At 35.4% G+C, this 20,660-nt stretch overlaps 1 protein-coding gene across 10 annotated transcripts in view; it reads right to left on the reverse strand.

Annotated features, from left to right (window-relative positions):
* Positions 1-1,130: 1,130 nt before the first annotated feature.
* The window catches only part of TERB1 (telomere repeat binding bouquet formation protein 1), a 65,865-nt gene continuing 46,335 nt past the window's right edge, over positions 1,131-20,660 (reverse strand). For 5 of the 10 annotated variants that reach the window (XM_056800813.1, XM_056800751.1, XM_056800665.1 and 2 more), the window contains exons 15-19: positions 18,205-18,269; positions 17,879-17,974; positions 12,332-12,481; positions 11,907-11,996; positions 1,131-1,349 (exon numbers count right to left, since the gene is read on the reverse strand). In XM_056800813.1, the coding sequence (XP_056656791.1) occupies positions 1,342-1,349; positions 11,907-11,996; positions 12,332-12,481; positions 17,879-17,974; positions 18,205-18,269 (409 nt within the window). In that variant the 3' untranslated portion in view covers positions 1,131-1,341. Of the gene's footprint in view, positions 1,350-11,094; positions 11,997-12,331; positions 12,482-17,878; positions 17,975-18,204; positions 18,270-20,660 lie in introns of those variants that run through there. The other 5 variants (XM_056800691.1, XM_056800968.1, XM_056800914.1 and 2 more) reach the window with 5 other exon arrangements.

Below are 20,660 nucleotides of genomic sequence, written 5' to 3' on the forward strand. Positions count from 1 at the left end.
CTTCAGTGTATTTCTTTCTCTGGGCACTAGCAACTGATCCCGAGCACATCATCATCCTAAGAGCTGGTAAGGTACAGTTCTGCCATGATTCTGATATTCTGAGTGCTGATTGCCAAGCAGACAATATTTTTTAAACCCTTTCCTTCTTTCTTACTATCAGTTCTGAAACAGAAGAGCAGCAAGGGCTAGGTAATTGGGGTTAAGTGAGTTGCCCAGAGTCATGCAGCTACAAAGTATCTGAGGCCAGATTTGAGCCCAGGTTGTCCTGACTCCAGGCCTGGCCCTCTATCTAGGGTGCTACCTAGATGCCTCGAAGTCAATAATTTTTTTTCCAACAGATTCTTGGGAGTAATGACCACTTCTAAAAGAATGCTTCAGCTGTGAGAACTGAGAAAGTCTAAGCCATGGCTGGCTGGCCAGAACACTGAGGCTTTGAGAGTTGCTTGAATGGTTCATACTGGAAGTGAATATGAAACAGTTATTCAGTCCCACAAGTTTTCTGGGAATCTTTACCTTCCAGAAATGGTAAATTGGGACAATGGATTATTGGGACATTTTTGTTAATGTGTACTTTTGTATTTTAAACATTCCTTTGGGAAAGAGGAAATATTAATTTATTATTAAAGTTGTCCTATACCTGGTATCTACTTTATGTAGAGCATTTTTTTTTCTAGAAGAGATCTTTTAATCTCTATTAGGGGAGACTCTAAAAATGAACCATACCTAGGCTTTATTTAAAAGATTCCCCCCAGAATTCTGGGGTGGGACAATGACAGAAAATTCAAGAAAAGTCTAATTCAATTTCTCAGAGATCAGGCTCACCTGGGATTGAACCTAATGCATGGGACTACAGATCTAGGGCCCCAAGTAGATCAGCAAAACCAGGCCACAAGTCCACCAAATCTGATAGTATAGATAGTATTCTGAATTGAGAGCCTAGATGTTATTTCTGCTTACTGATACAAGTTTTCCATCTATGGTGAAACAAAATAAATGCACAGTTTTAAAGACTGAAAGGGTGGATACAAACTGAGACTGAGAGAACTAGAATTGATTAAGAAGCTAGAAATATAGATTAGCTACATATTTAGGAAGAAGCATAAGTATTTAATTTAATAAACAGTTAAGACTTTTCAAATTTTAATTTCATTTATTTGAGAGGAAAAAAAGTATTTAATTCTCCTAAAACAGATAGAATATAAACAATATAAATGTGGCATAAGCAAGGTCTACAGCTGTCCAGTCTTTTGAAAGTTAGACCACAAAATTGAATTTCCATCATTTCCTCTCTTTTTTCCACAAGAGAGATCTTATTTCTTCAGTCAAGTTTCTACAAAATCTTCATTTCTCTGTAACCAATTGGAATTATATTTGTCAGTATTTTGTACAGTTTGCAGAATGTATGACTGGCACGTAATGTGCAAGACTCACCCACCCAAGCATGGGAGCTGCTTCCTGAAAAGACACCTGGCATTCTCTAATGCACCCTAATGAGGGAAAGAATTATTAATCTAACATACTCTTAGGTAATAACCTGGAGACCAGAAAAATCCGTTAACACCAAGCATAGCATCATGGACATAGTAGGCATACAACTTGAATTGAAATGGATGAATGAATATTGTCATGCTGATCCCCATTTAAAAATATGTCAGTACACTATGTTAAATTATTTAAAACATCCTGCTCAATTCAAAAGGTAGCTAGGTGGTGCAGTAGACAGAGAGGCAGGTCTGGAGACAAGAGGTCCTGGGTTCAAGGAGACAAGAGGTCCTGTGTTCAAATGTGAACTTAGACATGTCCTAGCTGTGTGATCCTTGGCAAGTATCTTAACCCCAACTGCCTAGCCCTTACCACTTTTCTACTTTGGAATCAATACTCAAAATCACTTCTAAGACAGAAGATGAGGGTTAAAAAAAATCCTGCTCAACTCAAGCCAATAGAAATGACTAAGAGTCTATTAAGTGTCAAGGGCTATTGTATTAAATGTCATCTTTTATCCCTAAAGTACAAAGTAATCTACAAACAATAAATTTAGAGCTAGCATTTATACAGCACAGCAAGGACATTATCTTTACACCCCCTATAAGGTAGGTAGAATCTCACTCATTGTAGCAGAATAACATCAGATGTTTACATAGTGCTTTAAGAGTTATAAAGTGCTTTCTATAGGTCATCTAATTTGAGCTTAATAACAGTCCTGTGAAGTGGGTGCTACAGATAATATCATCTCCATTTTACAGATGAGGAAACAGGTTGATAGAAGCTCAATAACTTGCCACTGGACATACCATAAGTTGTGTCAAAAGCAGAACTGAATCCAGGTCTTCCTGACTCTTAAGTTCAACATCATTTTCACTACCCCCATAGTTCCTTTCATTTACACACAGAAATTATGCCAGCTTACACAAGGCTATATTGGCTGAAAACAAGCTCTGGCAAGTCCTACAAACTAGGAAAACTGAGCTATCATGCCAGTGATGAGGGATAACTTGTTTAATATGCAAAAAATTTTAATAATCTCTTCCATTTCAGTTGAACTATTTTTTGCTGTGGTTAAGGACAGAAAAAGTAAAAAAAAAAGAATATTGTAATATATTAATTTCCAAACAATTCCACCCTATTCAGACCATTCTTTAGAAGATGGGATTTAGCTATTTCCTGATCAATAACAATAGAGATACTTGGAATAACAGAATCAGGTCTTGGAAACTACAATTTCCACCCTTCTCAAGGTAACAAAATTAGGAAGGGCTGCAGCAAACTCAAGATTAAATTATTTGAGAATATGGCCTTCAACAGACATGTGCAAAAAAGGACAGACCTCTGGGAGATCCTAGGTCAAAATAGAGTCACCACTAGCACATGTGAGTTGCAGGAAGTGAGGTAGAGAACCGCCTCTGGAGTTCTCCGGACTTCCTGTGAGGAGGGCAAGAGGCAGTTGGAGGCTGGTGCTTTCTTTCTTTCTTTCCTTCCTCCCTCTCATTCTCTCTCTCTCTCTCTCTCTCTCTCTCTCTCTCTCTCTCTCTCTCTCTCTCTCTCTCTCTCTCTCTCTCTCTCTCTGTCTCTCTCTCTCTCTCTGTCTCTCTCTCTCTCTCTCTGTCTCTCTCTCGTCTTGTGTATATACATCTCCAGAGAAAGAACTGATAAGTAGAAATAAACAGGACATAGTTTTATGTATACATATATCTTTTTACCACAGGATGCATTCCCTAATGGGGAAAGGAGAAGGAAGGAGGGACCTGGGTATTTTAATATAACATGTAAACAAATAAATAAATTTAAATGAAAGGAAAAAAAATTAAAAAAAAGTTGGCCAAATTGCGAGGGGAGTACAAAAGCTCATTGAAGAAAAGGACTTCTTAAAAATTAGAATTGGGCAAGTGGAAGCTAATGATTCCACGAGACATCAAGAGACAATAAAACAAAGTCAAAAGAATGAAAAAGTAGGAGAAAATGTGAAATATCTCATTTGAAAAACAACTGACCTGAAAAATAGATCAAGGAAAGATTATTTAAGAAATACTGGATTACCTGAAAGCCATGATCAAAGAAAGAGCGTAGCTATCACATTTCAAGAAATTATCAAGGAAAACTGCTCTAATATACTAGAATCAGAGAATAAAATAGAAATTGAAAGAATTTATTGATCACCTCCTGAAAAAGATCCCAAAATAAACACTCCTAGAAATATTACAGCCAAAATCAAGAGGTCCTAGGACAAAGAGAAAATACCTTGCCATAAAGAAACAATTCAAATATTTTGAAATCAGTTGGGATTATAAAAGATTTAGTGGCTTACATGTAAATGGAATGGAGGATTTAAAACATAATATTCCAGAAGGCAAAAGAGTTAGAATTACAACCTAGATGAACCTACCCAAGAAAATTAAGTATATCAGGAGAAAAAACCAAATTATTCAATGAAATAGACTTCTGGACATTCCTGATAAAAAGACCAGAGCTGAATAAAAAATCAGATATTCAAATATAAGACTCAAGAGAAACATTAAAAGATAAACATGAAAGAAATCAATAAAGTTAAACTATTTACACTCCTTTATGGGAAGATGATGCATGTAACTCCTAAGAACTTTATCATTATGAGGGCAGTTAGAAAGAATCTACATAGACAAGAGGGCATGAATGAGTTGATTTTGTTGGGATGATCTAAAAAGAAAACAAGGGAAAAAATGAAGGGAGTGAGAAAAAAGAATGCACCTGGAGAAGTGAGAATGGAGTGAAAGAATAGGGAAAATCTTCTCATATAAAAGGCATACAAGAAAGAGTTTTTATATGGATGGGGAAATATGTGTGGGGAAATGAAGGGCAATACTTGCTGCTCACCTCATCAGAATTGGTTCAAAGAGGGAAGAATATACACACACAAACACACACACACATACACACAAACACACACACACACAAACACACACACAGAGTTAGGTAAAGAAATCTAGATTATTAATAGGGAAATAGGAAGGGAAGAGTATAATAGGTAAGTAGAAGGGAAGGATGATAAAAGGGAGGGCAGATAGAAACAAAATAGACTTTTGAGGAAACTATAGGATAAAAAGAGAGAGAAGGATAAAATGAGGAAAATAGAAGAGGGAAATCACAATTAGTAATAACTGTGACTTTTAATGGAATGAGTTCATTCATAAAACAGAAGCCAAAAGCAAAATGGATTGTTTAGAAATCAGAATTCAATAGTATGTTGTTTATAGGAGACACACTTGAAATGGAAAGACACAGAGTTAAAAGAGTGGAGCATTTATGCTTTAGCTGAGGTAAAAAAAAAGTCAGGAGGTAGCAATCATGATCTCAGACAAAGCAAAAGCAATATTAGACCTAATTAAGAGATTGTCAGTGAAACTACATTTTGCTAAAAGGAATCAAAGACAGTAAAATCAAAAATTTTACAATAAATTTCTCTGACAAATACCTTATTTCTCAAATATATAGGGAAATAAATCAAATTTATAAATAAGACCTATTCTCCAATTCATAAATGGTCAAAGGAAGTGAACAAATTAAAAATCCTCAGATGAAGATTAAATTAGAGATCCTAAAAATCAAAGGAGAAATTAATAAATTGAAAGTCAAAGAACTATTGATTTAATAAATAAGACTAGAAGCTGGTACTTTGAAAACAAATAAAATAGACAAAGTACTGGTCAATATAATTTAAAAAAGGAAAGAAGAAAAGCAAATTAACAGTATCCAAGATGAAAAGGAAGACTTCCCCTCTAATGAAGAGGAAATTAAGGCAATCATTAAAAACTATTATGCCCAACTATATGGCAACAAATATGGCAACCTAGGTGACATGGATGAATATTTACAAAAATATAAATTGCCTAGACTAACAGAGGAAGAAATAGATTACCTAAACAACCCCATATTAGAAAAAAAAATTGAATAAGCCATCAAAGAACTCCCTAAGAAAAAATCACCAGGTCCAGATGGATTCACAAATGAATTCTATCAAACATTCAAAGAACAGCTAATCCCAATACTATACAAACTATTTGACATAATAAGCAAAGAGGGAGCTCTATCAAATTGCTTTTATGACACAAACCAAAACTAGGCACGTCAAAAACAGAGAAAGAAAACTATAGACATCTCTCTAATGAAGATAGATGCAAAAATCTTAAATAGGGTACTAGCAAAAAGACTCCAACAAGTCATCACAAGGGTTATTCACTATGACCAGGTAGGATTCATACCAGGAATGCAAGGATGGTTCAATATTAGGAAAACCATCCACATAATTGACCACATCAACAAGCAAACTAACAAGAACCACATGATTATCTCAATAGATACAGAAAAAGCCTTTGATAAAATATAACACCCATTACTATTGAAAACACTAGAAAGTATAGGAATAGATGGGTCTTTACTAAAAATAATAAACAGTATATATCTAAAACCATTAACTAATATCATCTGCAATGGGGATAAACTAGATGCATTCCCAATAAGATCAGGAGTGAAACAAGGATGCCCATTATCACCTCTACTATTTGACATTGTACTAGAAACACTAGCAGTAGCAATAAGAGAAGAAAAAGAAATTGAAGGCATCAAAATAGGCAAGGAGGAGACCAAGTTATCACTCTTTGCAGATGACATGATGGTCTACTTAAAGAATCCTAGAGATTCAACCAAAAAGCTAGTTGAAATAATCAACAACTTTAGCAAAGTTGCAGGATACAAAATAAACCCACATAAATCATCAGCATTTCTATATAATTCCAACACAGCTCAGCAGCAAGAACTAGAAAGAGAAATCCCATTCAAAATCACCTTAGACAAAATAAAATACTTAGGAATCTATCTCCTGAGACAAACACAGAACTATATGAACACAACTACAAAACACTCTCCACACAACTAAAACTAGACTTGAGCAATTGGAAAAACATTAACTGCTTATGGGTAGGACGAGCCAATATAATAAAAATGACCATCCTGCCCAAACTTATTTATCTATTTAGTGCCATACCCATTGAACTCCCAAAATACTTCTTCACTGATTTAGAAAAAAACAACAAAATTCATTTGGAACAACAAAAGATCAAGGATATCCAGGGAAATAATGAAAAAAAAACACATACGATGGGGGCCTTGCAGTCCCTGACCTCAAACTATATTACAAAGCAGCAGTCATCAAAACAATTTGGTACTGGCTAAGAGACAGAAAGGAGGATCAGTGGAATAGACTGGGGGCAAGTGACCTCAGCAAGATAGTATATGATAAACCCAAAGATCCCAGCTTTTGGGACAAAAACCCACTATTTCATAAAAACTGATGGGAAAATTGGAAGACAGTATGGGAGAGATTAGGTTTGGTTCAACACCTCACACCCTACACCAAGATAAATTCAAAATAGGTGAATGACTTGAACATAAAGAAGGAAACTATAAGTAAATTAGGCAAACACAGAACAGTATACATGTCAGACCTTTGGGAAGGGAAAGACTTTAAAACCAAGCAAGACTTAGAAAGAGTCATAAAATGTAAAATAAATGATTTTGATTACATCAAATTAAAAAGCTTTTGTACAAACAAAACCAATGTAACTAAAATCAGAAGGGAAGCTACAAATTGGGAAACAATTTTCATAAAAACCTCTGACAAAGGTTTAATTACTCAAATTTACAAAGAGCTAAATCAATTGTACAAAATAATCAAGCCATTCTCCAATTGATAAATGGGCAAGGGACATGAATAGGCAGTTTTCAGCCAAAGAAATCAAAACTATTAATAAGCACATGAAAAAGTGCTCTAAATCTCTGATAATCAGAGAGATGCAAATCAAAACAACTCTGAGGTATCACCTCACACCTAGCAGATTGGCTAACATGGCAGTAAAGGAAAGTAATGAATGCTAGAGGGGATGTGGCAAAGCAGGGACATTAATTCATTGCTGGTGGGGTTGTGAATTGATCCAACCATTCTGGAGGGAGATTTGGAACTATGCCCAAAGGGTGATAAAAGACTGTCTGCCCTTTGATCCAGCCATAGCACTGCTGGGTTTGTACCCCAAAGAGATATGGAAAAAGACTTGTACAAGAATATTCATAGCTGCACTCTTTGTGGTGGCAAAAAATTGGAAAATGAGGGGATGCCCTTCAATTGGGGAATGGCTGACCAAATTGTGGTATATGTTGGTGATGGAATACTATTGTGCTCAAAGGAATAATAAAGTGGAGGAATTCCATCTAAAGTGGAATGACCTCCATGATGCAGAGTGAGAGGAGCAGAACCAGGAGAACATTGTACACAGAGATGGATACACTGTGGCACAATTGAATGTAATGGACTCTTCTCCATTAGTGGCAATGCAATGACCCAGGACAATTCTGAGGGACTTATGAGAAAGAACACTATCCACATTCAGAGAAAACTGTGGGAGTATAAACACAGAAGAAAAAACAACTTCTTGATCACAAGTGTCGGTGGGAATATGATTGGGGATATAGACTGGAAACAATCACCCTAGTGCAAATATTAATAATATGGAAATAGGTCTTGATCAATGACACATGTAAAACCCAGTAGAATTGTTCGTTGGCTATGGGAGGGGAGTAGGAGGAGGGGAGTGAAAGAACATGAATCATATAACCATGGAAAAATATTCTAAATATATTAATTAAATAAATGAACTTTAAAAAGAATCCTTCAAATCCCAAATGATTTGTAGTAACTTTTCTTCCTTTTTATTTTTAATATGAGCAATCTGTTTTTTCTCTTCATTCTTTAAATCAGATCAGCAACCAGTTCATCTATTTTATTAGTGTTTTGGGAAAAAAATTCCTAGTTTTATTAATTCATTTTAAAAATCATATTTATCTCTGATTATTATAATTTCTAATTTGGTGTTTAGTTGGGATTTTTTGTTATATTTTTTAGTTTTATTCCCACTTCATTAATCTGTTCTTTCTCTCTTTTGCTGATGAAAATGTTTTAAGATGTAGAATTTTCCCCATGGACTATTTTGGTCACATCTCCAAAATCTTCATGTCATTGTCTGTAATGAAATTGTTTGTTGTTTCTATAATCTAGACTTTAAAAACCATCCACTCTTAAAAAAAAAAAAACCCTTACCTCTAAGGCAGAACAGTGGTAAGGGCTAGGCAATGGGGGTTAAATGACTGGCCCAGGGTCACACAGCTAAGACGTGTCTGAGGCCAAATTTGAACCCAGGACCTCCTGTCTTTGGGTCTGGTTTTCAATCTACTGAGTCACCCATCCATTCTTTAATATTAAATTTCTTAGTCTCTGTTTCAGTTTGGATTATTTCCTCAAATACCCTTACTGGATTATAATTTTTATTACACTATTCAGTAAATTCAGTATTTCAGATTCAGTAAAGGATCTCTTTTAATATTTGTGCTTTTCTACATTTGTTTCTGAGGTTTTTAATGTCCTAGAAGATGGTCAATTTTTGTAAAGGTGTCATGCCCAGCTGAGAAATATATACTCAGTGAATAATTCCCAGAGATTTATTACATTAACTTTTTCTGAAATCTATTCAGATTTTTAACTTCTTTCTTGTATTTCTTTTTGTTAGATTATTTAGGTCTGAATGAGACTCACTAAAGTCCCCAACTGTTATAGTTTTGCTATCTGTTTCTCCCCAAAGTTCAAACAACTTTCCCTTCAAGTTCCTATGGGATATGACATTTGCTACATAGATATTAAGTACTGATATTATTTTGTACATCCTTAAGCATATTGTTATTTCTCTGTTTATTTCTTTTAACCATAACCATTTTTACTTTGCTTTGAGATAATAACTGCTATCCTTGCTGCTCCCTATCCTCACTTAACTTTATATAAATGTTTATGGTTTGATTGTACTTCTTTAAACAACATATTGTAATCTGCTTTCTAACCTATTCTGCCATTTTCCTCTATTTTACAAGTGAGTTCATCTCAAATACAATCCACAACCATATCCAAGAATATGTATTTCCCATTATATCCACTTTTATAGCTAGGTCCCAATTAGTGCAAATTCATGAAGTGGTTGCATATATTTGAATTCAAATGATTTGAAGTTATAATTATCAAAAATATGGATAATTAGTTTTAGCCCAGTGACAACTTCTTGGGATTCATTATTTGTACTCATCAGGACCTAGCTATGCTTTTCTTCTCACATTCTGAAAAGAGGCCTTTCCTACACAAACTGGACAAACAAGTCCCAGAAGGAATGAAACATAACCACATCATATTTAATTGAATCCAAGGGCTACAACTCCTGGAAGGAGGATTTCTGATTTGACAAAAACTACTGGGGAAACTGGAAGGAAGTCTGTATACTATATACCACAATAAATTCCAAATGGATACATGGCCTAGATATAAAAGTTCTTATCATAAACAAATTAGCTAAGCACTCACTTTTCAAAATCATAGAAAGAGGAAGAATTCTACAAAGAATTGAGAGGATCACAGGAAATAAAATGAACAATTTTGATTACATAAATTTAAAGTTTTTGCACAAATAAAATCAATGTAGTATCTGAGTCAGGAAGCAGTTAACTGGTAAAATAATCTTGATAAGCACCTATGATAAATATCTGATATCCAAGACATATAAGTAATATATATATATATATATATATTTATATATTTATATTTAATTATATGTGTATAATTAAATATAAATATATTTAAGAACCAGAAGCATTCCCCAACAAAGATCCAAAGTTAGGAATTGGCTAGCCCTCAAAAGAAGAAGTCCAAGTTATTAACAGACATGAAAAAATGTTTCAAATTCCAAATAATGAAATGTAAATTAAAATAATTCTTAGGTTCAACCTCATAGTCATCAGATTAGGACAGACCACTCTTTTTTTTTTTAAACCCTTACCTTCCATCTTAGAATCAATACTGTGTATATTGGTTCTAAGGCAGAAGAGTGGTATGGGCTAGGCAATGGGAGTCAAGTGACTTGCCCAGCTAGGAAGTGTCTGAGGCCAGATTTGAACCCAGGACCTTCCATCCCTAAGTCTGGCTCTCAATCCACTAAGCCATCCAGCTTCCCCCTCCTTATCACTCTTCTGCCTTTTAACCAATACACAGTATTGATTCTAAGACAGAAGGTAAGGGTTAAAAAAAAAGAATGATTAATAAACCATGCTTCCTATATCTTAAAAGAGAGATGATGAATTAGAGGTACACAATGAGATAAACATTTTCAGATATGGCCAATATGGTGATTGGTTTTGCTGAACTGAATTTTTTTTTTAACAAGGGCAGTATTTTATTGGGAAGTAGAAGAATTACAGAAGGATAGTGATATGATATTATAAATTCTCTTTTCCATCTTCTTGGAATAAGGCAATGTTCATATTTGTCAATGTTTGTCAGTCATAAAAAAGAACATTTTTAAAAATAATGTAAAATATAGTAGTTTTGATTTTTAATACAATTCTCTTTTCTTAACACATTCTCTAAGCAATCTTCTCAAAAACTAGCTACTAATGAACTAAACAAATACGAACTAGAAAATAATAGATAAAGAAGCAGTCCCAAGTAGAGTAGAAATAGGAGGAAAATGGATGTATAAAGTTTTTCTTTAGAGTAGTATATTTTTCATCAGAATTGAAATTCACTTGTATTAATGATAATAATATACATGCAATATAAAACAGTAGTCCATTATTTTATTCTAACATAAACAGACTACTTGAGTTTTAAATTCAGTCATTTAAGGACTATAAGAAAACAATATAGAGCAATAAATGAAACACATCAATCAGAATGCTATTATTAGAAAGAAATTGGTGCCAGAAGACCTGAGTTCTAGCCCTAGCTTTGACATTTACTAGCTGTGTTACTAAGAGCAAGACAAAATTTCTCTAAGCCTCAATGTCATCTATAATATGGATATAATAAAAAATATTTGCACTCCCTACTTCACAGACTATGAGGAAAGTACTTTATAATGTACATTGGAAGCTAGAGAACATTATTATTAGCATTTTTTTTCTCTCATCACAGTGGTCATTATATAATCACTGAATCTAGAAAACAGTGAACCAACAAATGCTTCTCCAGTATTTTTCTAATTGTTATGGTAGAAAGTGCTTATTTTAAAGTGTAAGCAAAGGAATCTATAGATAAGAGAATAAAGATGCTAAAAGAAAGAGATTAGGGTCTGGATTTATAGTCAGAAAACCTGGTTTCAGTTGTTGGTTATATAAATGTAAGCCATTATTATTCATCATTCATAGGTTCTAAGGAACCTTAGAGATCATCTAGTACAATTTCCACATTTTAGAAATAAGGAAACTGGGATTTAAAGTGAATGGGAACATCTCCAAATCAGTCATCTGCTCTCTTCTCTACTCAATTTTATTTTTAAAAATTCAGAACTCACTTTGGAAATTATCTTGAAACTTACTTCTTTCTTCATATGTACAAGATTCATTACTCAATCTTTTTTTCTTATATGGGGTCAACACTATCTCTGTAAAATATAAGAATTATTTAGAGAATCTTTGTGAGTAGTCATATAATTAATCACATATTAATTCTATACACTAAAATATATAAACTACACATTTAATGTAGATCTATTTTAGATTGAAAAGCTTTAAGCAAGTTGAGAAGAAATCTTAAAACTATCCAACAAAGCCTAAAATTATTCCCCAGGACCTTTATAAAATTTCTGACTGCTCAGAAACAGGTTTTCTTTTCAATATCCTTCCCTCCCAACCTCTACCTTTAACATATTTAATAGTTTAGAAGCTACATTCAGTCTAGAAATTCTATCATAAATACAGTTTAAAGCTGCTGAATTACTTTTGTTACAGATAAGTGATTTCCTTAGGTCACTTTTATATCTATCTTCAGCTTCCAGAATGACTTTGTGGCGATCACATTGGAATGGGCAAGAGTGCAAGAGCCTGCTAAAATTTCTGCTATTCAGGGCTTTTCCTACTTCTATGCAACCTAAAAAAAAGCACATTAAGATTATATACAAATGTTATAAAATAGCTAATTACAAATCCATGAATGTAAGTATTATCTTAAGGATAGTAACTATTGGCCCAACTAGGTACTTAATTATGTTCATAATGTAAATGTGATCATAGATTACACTTATACATAATTAACATTTACTGAACACTTATTATAGGCCCATTGCTGTGAGAGATGCAGAATACATATAAAACAATTTTTGCCCTCTAAAATCTAACTGGTATGCCCAAAGGGCTAAAAAACTGTGCATATCCTTTCCCTTTGATCTGGTAATGCCACTACTGGGTCTGTATCCCAAAGAGATAATAAAAAAGGAGAAGGGACCCACTTGTTCAAAAATATTTATAGCTTCTCTTTTTGTGATGGCAAAGAATTGGAAATTGAGGGGATGTCCATCAGTTAGGGAATGGCTGAACAAATTGTGGTACATGTTGGGAATGGAATATTATTGTGCTGTAAGTAATGATAAGCAAAATGATTTCAGAAAAAGCAAAAAGATCTGCTGGAACTGCTGCAGAATGAAATAAACAGAACAGGAAGAATACTGTACACAGCAACAGTAATACTCTAAGATCATCATCTGTGAAAACTTGGCTACTCTCAGCATTGCAAGGATCTGGAGCAATCCTGAAGGACTTGTGATGGGGAATGCTCTCCACCTCCAGAGAAAGAACTGTTGGAGTTGTCTTTCATATTAGTATATTCATGGTTTTATTTTGGGGTTTTAGTTTTGTATGAGTTTTCTCTTACAACAATGACCAATATGAAAGTGTTTTACATGAAAATAAAAATAAAATAAATAAAATATAGTTGGGAAGATAAAGCAAAATACATCAAACAGCCAGAATTTTAAGTGAGTGCTAAATTCTGATAGTAACCATAAGGACAGGAGTAGCAAAGAGGTAAGAATTAATAGAACATATTTTATGGATAGCCTTATTGGAATGCGAGGGACATATCAGAGAGTATAGGAAATCATTAGAATGGAATTGGGGAGAAGGAAAAAAAGGAGGGTCTTGAAACTTGAAGGAGTTTAATGTTGATGCAGGAAGCAATGGGAAGTTATATATTCTTGAACATCAAGTAGCATGTTGAAAGTTGTATTTTTAAAAAATCGCTTAGAATTAGTTATGTGATATTGATTAATTGGAGAAGAAATAAGGAGACTAGCAGTTTTAGTAAGTTTACAAGAATAAGAGCTGAAAGAGACTTTAGAGACTATCTAGTCCAGCCCCTTCATTTTACAGATAAAGAAGCTGAGGCTTGAAAAAGGGAAGTAATTTGCCTAAAGTTTATAGGCAGTTTTCCAAAGAAAAACCACAAATTATCAACCATTATTTGGAAAGTGTTCAGACTATTTAATAATTACAGAAATGCAGCACAAAAAAATATTGAGGTATTACCTTAGACCTGTTAAATACCAAAGATCCTTAAAAATGTTAAAACTCAATGTTTTTTATGACAATGGTGCAATGGAAGAACAACAATGGACTAAACTGTCTCAAGTTCAAATTCAGTGCTGGTAGTACTGTAGGAAAGTAGGTATACACTGCTGGAGTTGGGATTTGAGACAATCTTTTTTTCAAAATTACTTGGAATTATAAAGTGAGATTTATAAAGCACGTCATGCTATTAAACTTAGTAACTGCATTGTAAAGAAAATTTTGGATTGTAAAGTAAAATGCAATTGACTTAGTAACTGCATACTCTAGAGATGTTATTGATGAGAGAAAAAAAGAACTTTTTGGATGGAATATTTTTATTTATATTGGCAAAGAAATGGAAAGAAGCAAGATTCAATTCAACAACTGAGGAGAATGGTTGAAAAAAATTGTGATACATCAAATGAGACAATATTTGTTAAGCACTTAGCATTGTACCAGCACATAGTAGGGACTTATTAACTTCTTTCCTGAAAGAAAAAAAATGGAACAATATTGTACCACAAGAAATTTAAAATATGCATGTGAATAAATATGGAAAAAACACAGAAAGTGATAGAGTTAAAAGCAGAATCTAAAAAACAGTATAAAATGATTATGACTAAGTAAAAAAATGAAATCTGGAAAATAAATTTTAAAAGAGGAGAAAGGAGGAATGTAAACAAGAAGGTTAAGTTAATTGTGAAGAATGGATTTAGCTATCTCATGATTGTAACAATGAAGGTTTTTAGCTCTTCCTTTATTGGGAAGATTGGATTGTAATCCACAATCTATTTTTAGATTTTAATCCCCAAAAGGTGATAACTCAGTATTTGAAGTATATCTATCCATTTTAACTACAAAAAAGGTGTTAACTAACTAAAAAAGGTGAACTAACTAAAAAAGGTGTTAAGTAACCAAAAAAAGGTATAATCTAACCAAAGAAGGTGTGAACTAAAGAGTGGGCAGTCCTGGAGAGGAGCGTCTGCTGTGATTGGTAGATGTAAAATTTAGGGGAGGTGACACAAGAGAAAAAGATCTTTAAAAAGAAGACCAGAGGCCAGAAGATTTGATTCAATTCGAGTTAGATCGAAGAACTCTCACTTGGAGGAGAGACTGGAAGACAGACACTCAGACTTGGCTGTGGAACTAGACCCCTGGAGGAGCTCATGCAGGAGACCTCAAACTGCTTTCTTTTTAGATGGTCACCATTGGCGAGTGAAAGGCTGACTTAGTGACTTCCCCCTTTCTGGAGGTGTGAACCTTCAAGAAAGGCCCATCATCTTGAGACTCTTTTCCCTGATTTAGGGCCTTAGAATTTCTACCTGGCTCAGAGGAAGCCGGAGTTTTCTCTCTCTCATTCCTTAATATCTTCTCTCTATTGTAAATAAAACTACCATAAATTACATTTTACTTTAGTAATTCATTTTGGGATTTAGAAATTAAATCCCTGGTGACCAATTAAATTATTCAAGTCCAACCACAATTAAATTTAACATAATCATTACTTTTTTAAAAGTGAATTTACATAATTTCCTAAATAAAAGGTAAATTATAGAAATGTGTACAATCTGGTTTTGCTATCATTGTATTGTGGTTTCGAAGATTTGTATTTGTTAAGAATTATCAATTTTATGATAAAAAATGCTTTTACAGAAAAAGGAAATAAAGGCATAAGAGCCAGGATACCAACTTGAGAGCTGCCAGCATGCTGACTCTCTAGAGTTGTAATGGTGAAAGTGAATGAGCTCAATCTGGGCCTTTTTAGAGAGAGGATAAAGGACTCTCACAAAAGAGACCCACAGAATAGCTGGTGTGTCACAGAAGTCATGGAAGGAGGGAGTTTCACATAAGGACTGGATCAGGTGGCTGTTGAAATCCCTCCCAAATCTCCATTCCTGTGGTTTTAAATGTGCCCTTTTCAGGCAGGAAGTGACAAGTAAAGAGTGATGCTGCTATAGAGGGAATATGGGGATGATAAGGTCTGGTAGAAGACCACTAGTTTAGGCAAGAATGTCAAGTGTAGCCTTTGAGACTATAGTGGGGAGAGAAGAAAGATAGATTTTTAAGTGGTTAGTCAGGGATTGGGTAGTTAAGAAGAGATAACAGTGGATAGTCTGCAAATTTGAGAAATTTTACAGTGAATAGAAAAAGTCTGAATGACAGCAATAGCGGATGGCAGGATCAGATACATTTCTCTTCCTTCCTTCCTTCAAACCCTAAATGCAGCACTGATCTGAGCAAACTGGATGGGATAGAAGCTGAGGACAATCTAATGCCCTCCACAATCCATGAAATACTGGCCATAAACTGGGCAATGTAACTAGGCAACAGGGAGACAAAGATAAAATTGAAGTCTCTGCCCTCAATGAATTTACATGCCACAAGAAGAGATACTAGAAGGAAGAAATGATCTGAGCATCAGAATATTAAAGTTGGAAGGAACCCCAAGGATGTCTGAATTCATTTCCCTTTGTTTTACAGATAAGGAAACTGGCTGAAAGAAAGCATGTGATATTCCCAAGTCACAGGGAGGGAGCAGAAAAGGTATGATTAGAATTCAGGTCTCTCTACCCCATAACACTTCACTTCAACTGTGAGTGAGCTCCTGGGGGAAGTGGGAAAGAATGAGGTCCAGAACACAGGCAGAGCAGTATGTTTAGAGGAAAAAAAAAGAAATTCTTCTTAAAATTGATAGCAGGGATAATACTGTAGATATGTTAACAATGCATATTATGGTGAGGAGAGGGGCAGGTGGAGGAACTCATTCTGGGATTAACCTTCCTCTCTATGTACAAGAGGCAAAACCATTACCTGCTGAAAGAATCTGGGTTTGGGGAAGGAACTAATGTTTTAAGACAGAATTGGTTACAAACTAAAAACTATTAGAAATCTGTTAAAATGCCACGGAGAGAAAAGAAAGTGTTTAAAATATCTGCCATACATTTTTATACTATTTACTAGAAATAGTTGGGGGGTGGGGAGTTTTCTATTTGTATGCCTAAAGTGTTTATAGAACAATCCAGAACACAGTGCTTTTACAATAGGTCTCAAAAATGTGAAAAAAAATTATCTAATAAAGTTATAATGTATATACATCAGGAAGAAGATAATTGTTTGCAAAAAGGAATTAAAATAATTTCTCTTCTTTAATTCAAGGGTTCAGAAAAACCAATGCTCAAGAGGAAGCAGGGTGGCTCAGTGGATTGAGAGCTGGGTCTAGAAACAGGTGGTCCTGGATTCAAATGTGGCCTCACACTTCCTAGCTATGTGACCCTGGGCAAGTCACTTAGCCCCCATTTCTTAACCCTTACTGTTCTTTTGCCTTAAAAACCAATACACTGTATTGATTTTAAGATAGAAGTTAAAGTTTAAAAAAACAGGAAACAATGCTCAGATCTCCACACCACAGGTTTACATCAGAAGATTGTTGAGAAATTCATGTTCCCATTGTATTATCCTGGATTTTTTTTTTTATTGTTTCCTAAGTGACCAATGAAGGTCAGGGAAAAAGGAAATCAGCTTAGATTGGGAGTTTTTGCTTTTGTTAGGTCATTCAATTGTATCTGACTCTTTGTGACCTTTGAACTATAGTATCCATGGGGTTTTTTGGCAGAATACTGGAGTGGTTTGCTATCTCCTCCAGTGGATCCTTTTGTCAGGCAATCAGAGATTAAGTGACTTGCCCAAGGTCACACAGCTAGGAAGCATGTGAGAATGGATTTGAACTCAGATCTTTCTGACTCCAAGCCCAGTGCCATGAATCACTCAATCAAACCCTGTTTAAAAAAAAAAAAAAGGTTTTAAATTTTATACTAAAAGATGAATTTTATATGTCCAGGAAGAAAAGTGAAATTTGTAGCTCTGAAAAGAAAAAAGCAAATAACTCTCTTACATAATCTAGAACCGTGTTAATCACAAGCAGCTCTTATTGTTAAAAAATTACCTGAACATCTGAAATTCAGTGTTTTAGGATAATTGTCACTTCCTTGAAAGTTGGAAACTTCTTTGCTAATGATGTCTGAACATAACATCAGTGGATCTAGAAAGAGAAGATTACAAAGATGTATCTATGTTCCAATAACAAACAGGCAGAGCATTTGTAAAGGGATTTTTCTCCCACAGCATGGGCATATGGAAATGCTTCTTCCTCCATATTTTAGCTGGATTCTCCCAATATAGTCCCCCTAGTTGCTCCTACCAGATAGGAGTAAGAACAACGGGGTTAAACCTTTATCGAGGGATGGGGCAATGAAACATTTATAATTATACCTGTTACTGATAACTGATGCTTTCTGCTTCTGACAGCTGGTGCTGGATTTTTACGAGCTTGTTCACTAAAAGAAGGTAGAGATGAGGGAATTAAAAATAAAGCATAGACATCAACACATACCATTTTCCACTTTAAACTTCATGAGTTTCTTATTGTACATGATATGTGTCTTCTCTCACGACATAAACAATATGGAAATTTGTATTGCACAAAAGCATTAGAATAACCTTTATCAGACTATTTACTATCTCTGGGAGGAGGGGAAGGGAGAAAGTCTGGATTCTAGGATGTCAGAAAAAATTGTGAAAAATGTTTCTACATGTAACTGAAAAACATAAAAATTATATATCCAATTTAATAAATTATTAAGAAAATTTTTAAAAAATAAAGCATAGAGTTGGCTATGGAGGCATAGAACTTGTACATAGCACAGTATAGAGTAAGAATGTTCAGTATTTGACAGGCAAAAAGGGAGCAGGGGGTGGAGCAGTGGCCAGTGACAAAGGTCTGTAATAGTCTGTAAATTCAGTAGCCCTGAATGCAATCTTTGGAGCCACTGGCAGACCAAGACATTCAGAGGGGAGAAAAAAGCCAAAAAAGAGAGAGAGAGAGAGAATCATGACGAGAGCAAGTTGAAAAAGGAAAGAAAATCAAGAGAGGAAAAGAATAAAAGAAAAGAAGTAAGGATTCCAAGTACAGAATGCTAACTCTCTACTTTAAGGCCCTGCCCTTCTGGTGGGAAAAACCTGGGCCTGGCATCAGTCTGGATTACTGGGGAAGAGGCAGGGAGTCCATGAAGAGGTTGCTCTAACTGATACACTGTGGTACAATCGAATGTAATGGACTTCTCCATTAGTGGCAATGCAGTGATCCTGAACAACTCTGAGGGATTTATGAGAAAGAACACTATCCACATTCAGAGGAAACACTGTGAGAGTAAAAACAGTGAAGGAAAACAATTGCTTGAATACATGGATTGAAGGGATATGGTTGGGGATGTAGACTCTAAATGAACATCCTAGTGCAAACATCAACAACATGGAAATGGCTTCTGATCAAGGACACATGTAATACCCAGTATAAAAGAGAGAATATACATGCATGCAAAGGATATCATCTATCGATCAAAAGGAACATTCCATTTGTAATGTTACCGGAAAACAGTTGGAGTCAAGCCACCAGTGGACTGGGCTTCTGAACTAAGCCTTTGGCTTCTGACAGAATGGGGGAGAAAAAGCTGAGGTTTGGGCTAGTGGCTGATGGTGGAAAAGAATCTATTTGTATCTCTGATACTTATCTGGCTGACTGACAAAGAAGAAAGAAGAAAGACAGTTGTCCTCCTATCGCTCTGACTGTCCCTGCTAGTGGCAGAATTGCCATTTTCCTTAATATCCTCTTAACCCTCATTTTAGAGAATAGGGAATCCCATCCCTCTTACCTTGTCCTCCATCCTTTCCTGTCTTCCCAATAAACCCTTACTTGAGTTAAAGAAGGTAAGAGTATTTTCTCTAAAGCATCATAGTCCACCCTGAGTGACTTAGAAGAAGGTTGAAGGGAAAGGGGGAGGGGAAGCTGAAAGGCTTCTGAAGAGGGAGGAAAACAGGGAGGAGGGTAGATCAAACTTGATCCATTAGTTATCCAGAATCCATCAATATACACCCTCAAAATTACCATCTATTACACCAGTGGAATTGCACGTTGGCTACGGGGAGGGGGGGTGGAGAGCAGGGAGGGAAAGAATATTATTCTTGTACCAAAGAATAATGTTCTAAATTGACAAAACAAAATTAAAATTAAAAAATAGGTTGCTCTAGCAGGGTACAGAAATCAGAGAGAAGCTTATTGAGCCCCTCATTCTACAGAGGAGGGTCTGGGGTACTGCTCCACTTCATGGAGGGTGGTGGTGACAAATAGAAGAGCTGCCACAAAAAGACCGAAGCTTAAATGAGGAGGGTTCCAGCCCACAGGGGACTTTATCACTCTTCCCCCCCACCCCATCTTGCCTCCTTTCCCTGTGACTATTTTCCTGCCCATCATAGCATGTGCAGACTCAGGCACTCCAGAGAAAGCTCAGGGTCAGCATGGCCCAGCATTTAGGCTCTCCTGGGCTCAGCTCCCAACGTGCCTCCTCTCCCCTAAACCAGGGTTGCTCTTACTCTGGGCTCAGGGTCCGCCTAATAAATGGCATCCTTAGGACCAGAGGCCCACTTGACAATCACTTCCCATTTCAAGGGCTACTCTGAAGCAACCATGTCAGAAGTTGTCCACCCTCATAGAAAGAAAACCTTGCTCCCCCAAACGCAGGTGGTTGTAGGCCCATGATGATGGGGGTGACCCAGAAGGCTGAAAGCAGGGTGAGAAGGTGGGTTGGAAGGCTCTTGTCATCAGAAGAAGGGTGGTGCCTAGAACAAATCACATTTTCCACATTTTCCTATAATCCAGTTACAATGAAGAG

The sequence above is a fragment of the Monodelphis domestica genome, chromosome 1, assembly GCF_027887165.1.
Source record: "Monodelphis domestica isolate mMonDom1 chromosome 1, mMonDom1.pri, whole genome shotgun sequence".
Classification (NCBI taxonomy): domain Eukaryota; kingdom Metazoa; phylum Chordata; class Mammalia; order Didelphimorphia; family Didelphidae; genus Monodelphis; species Monodelphis domestica.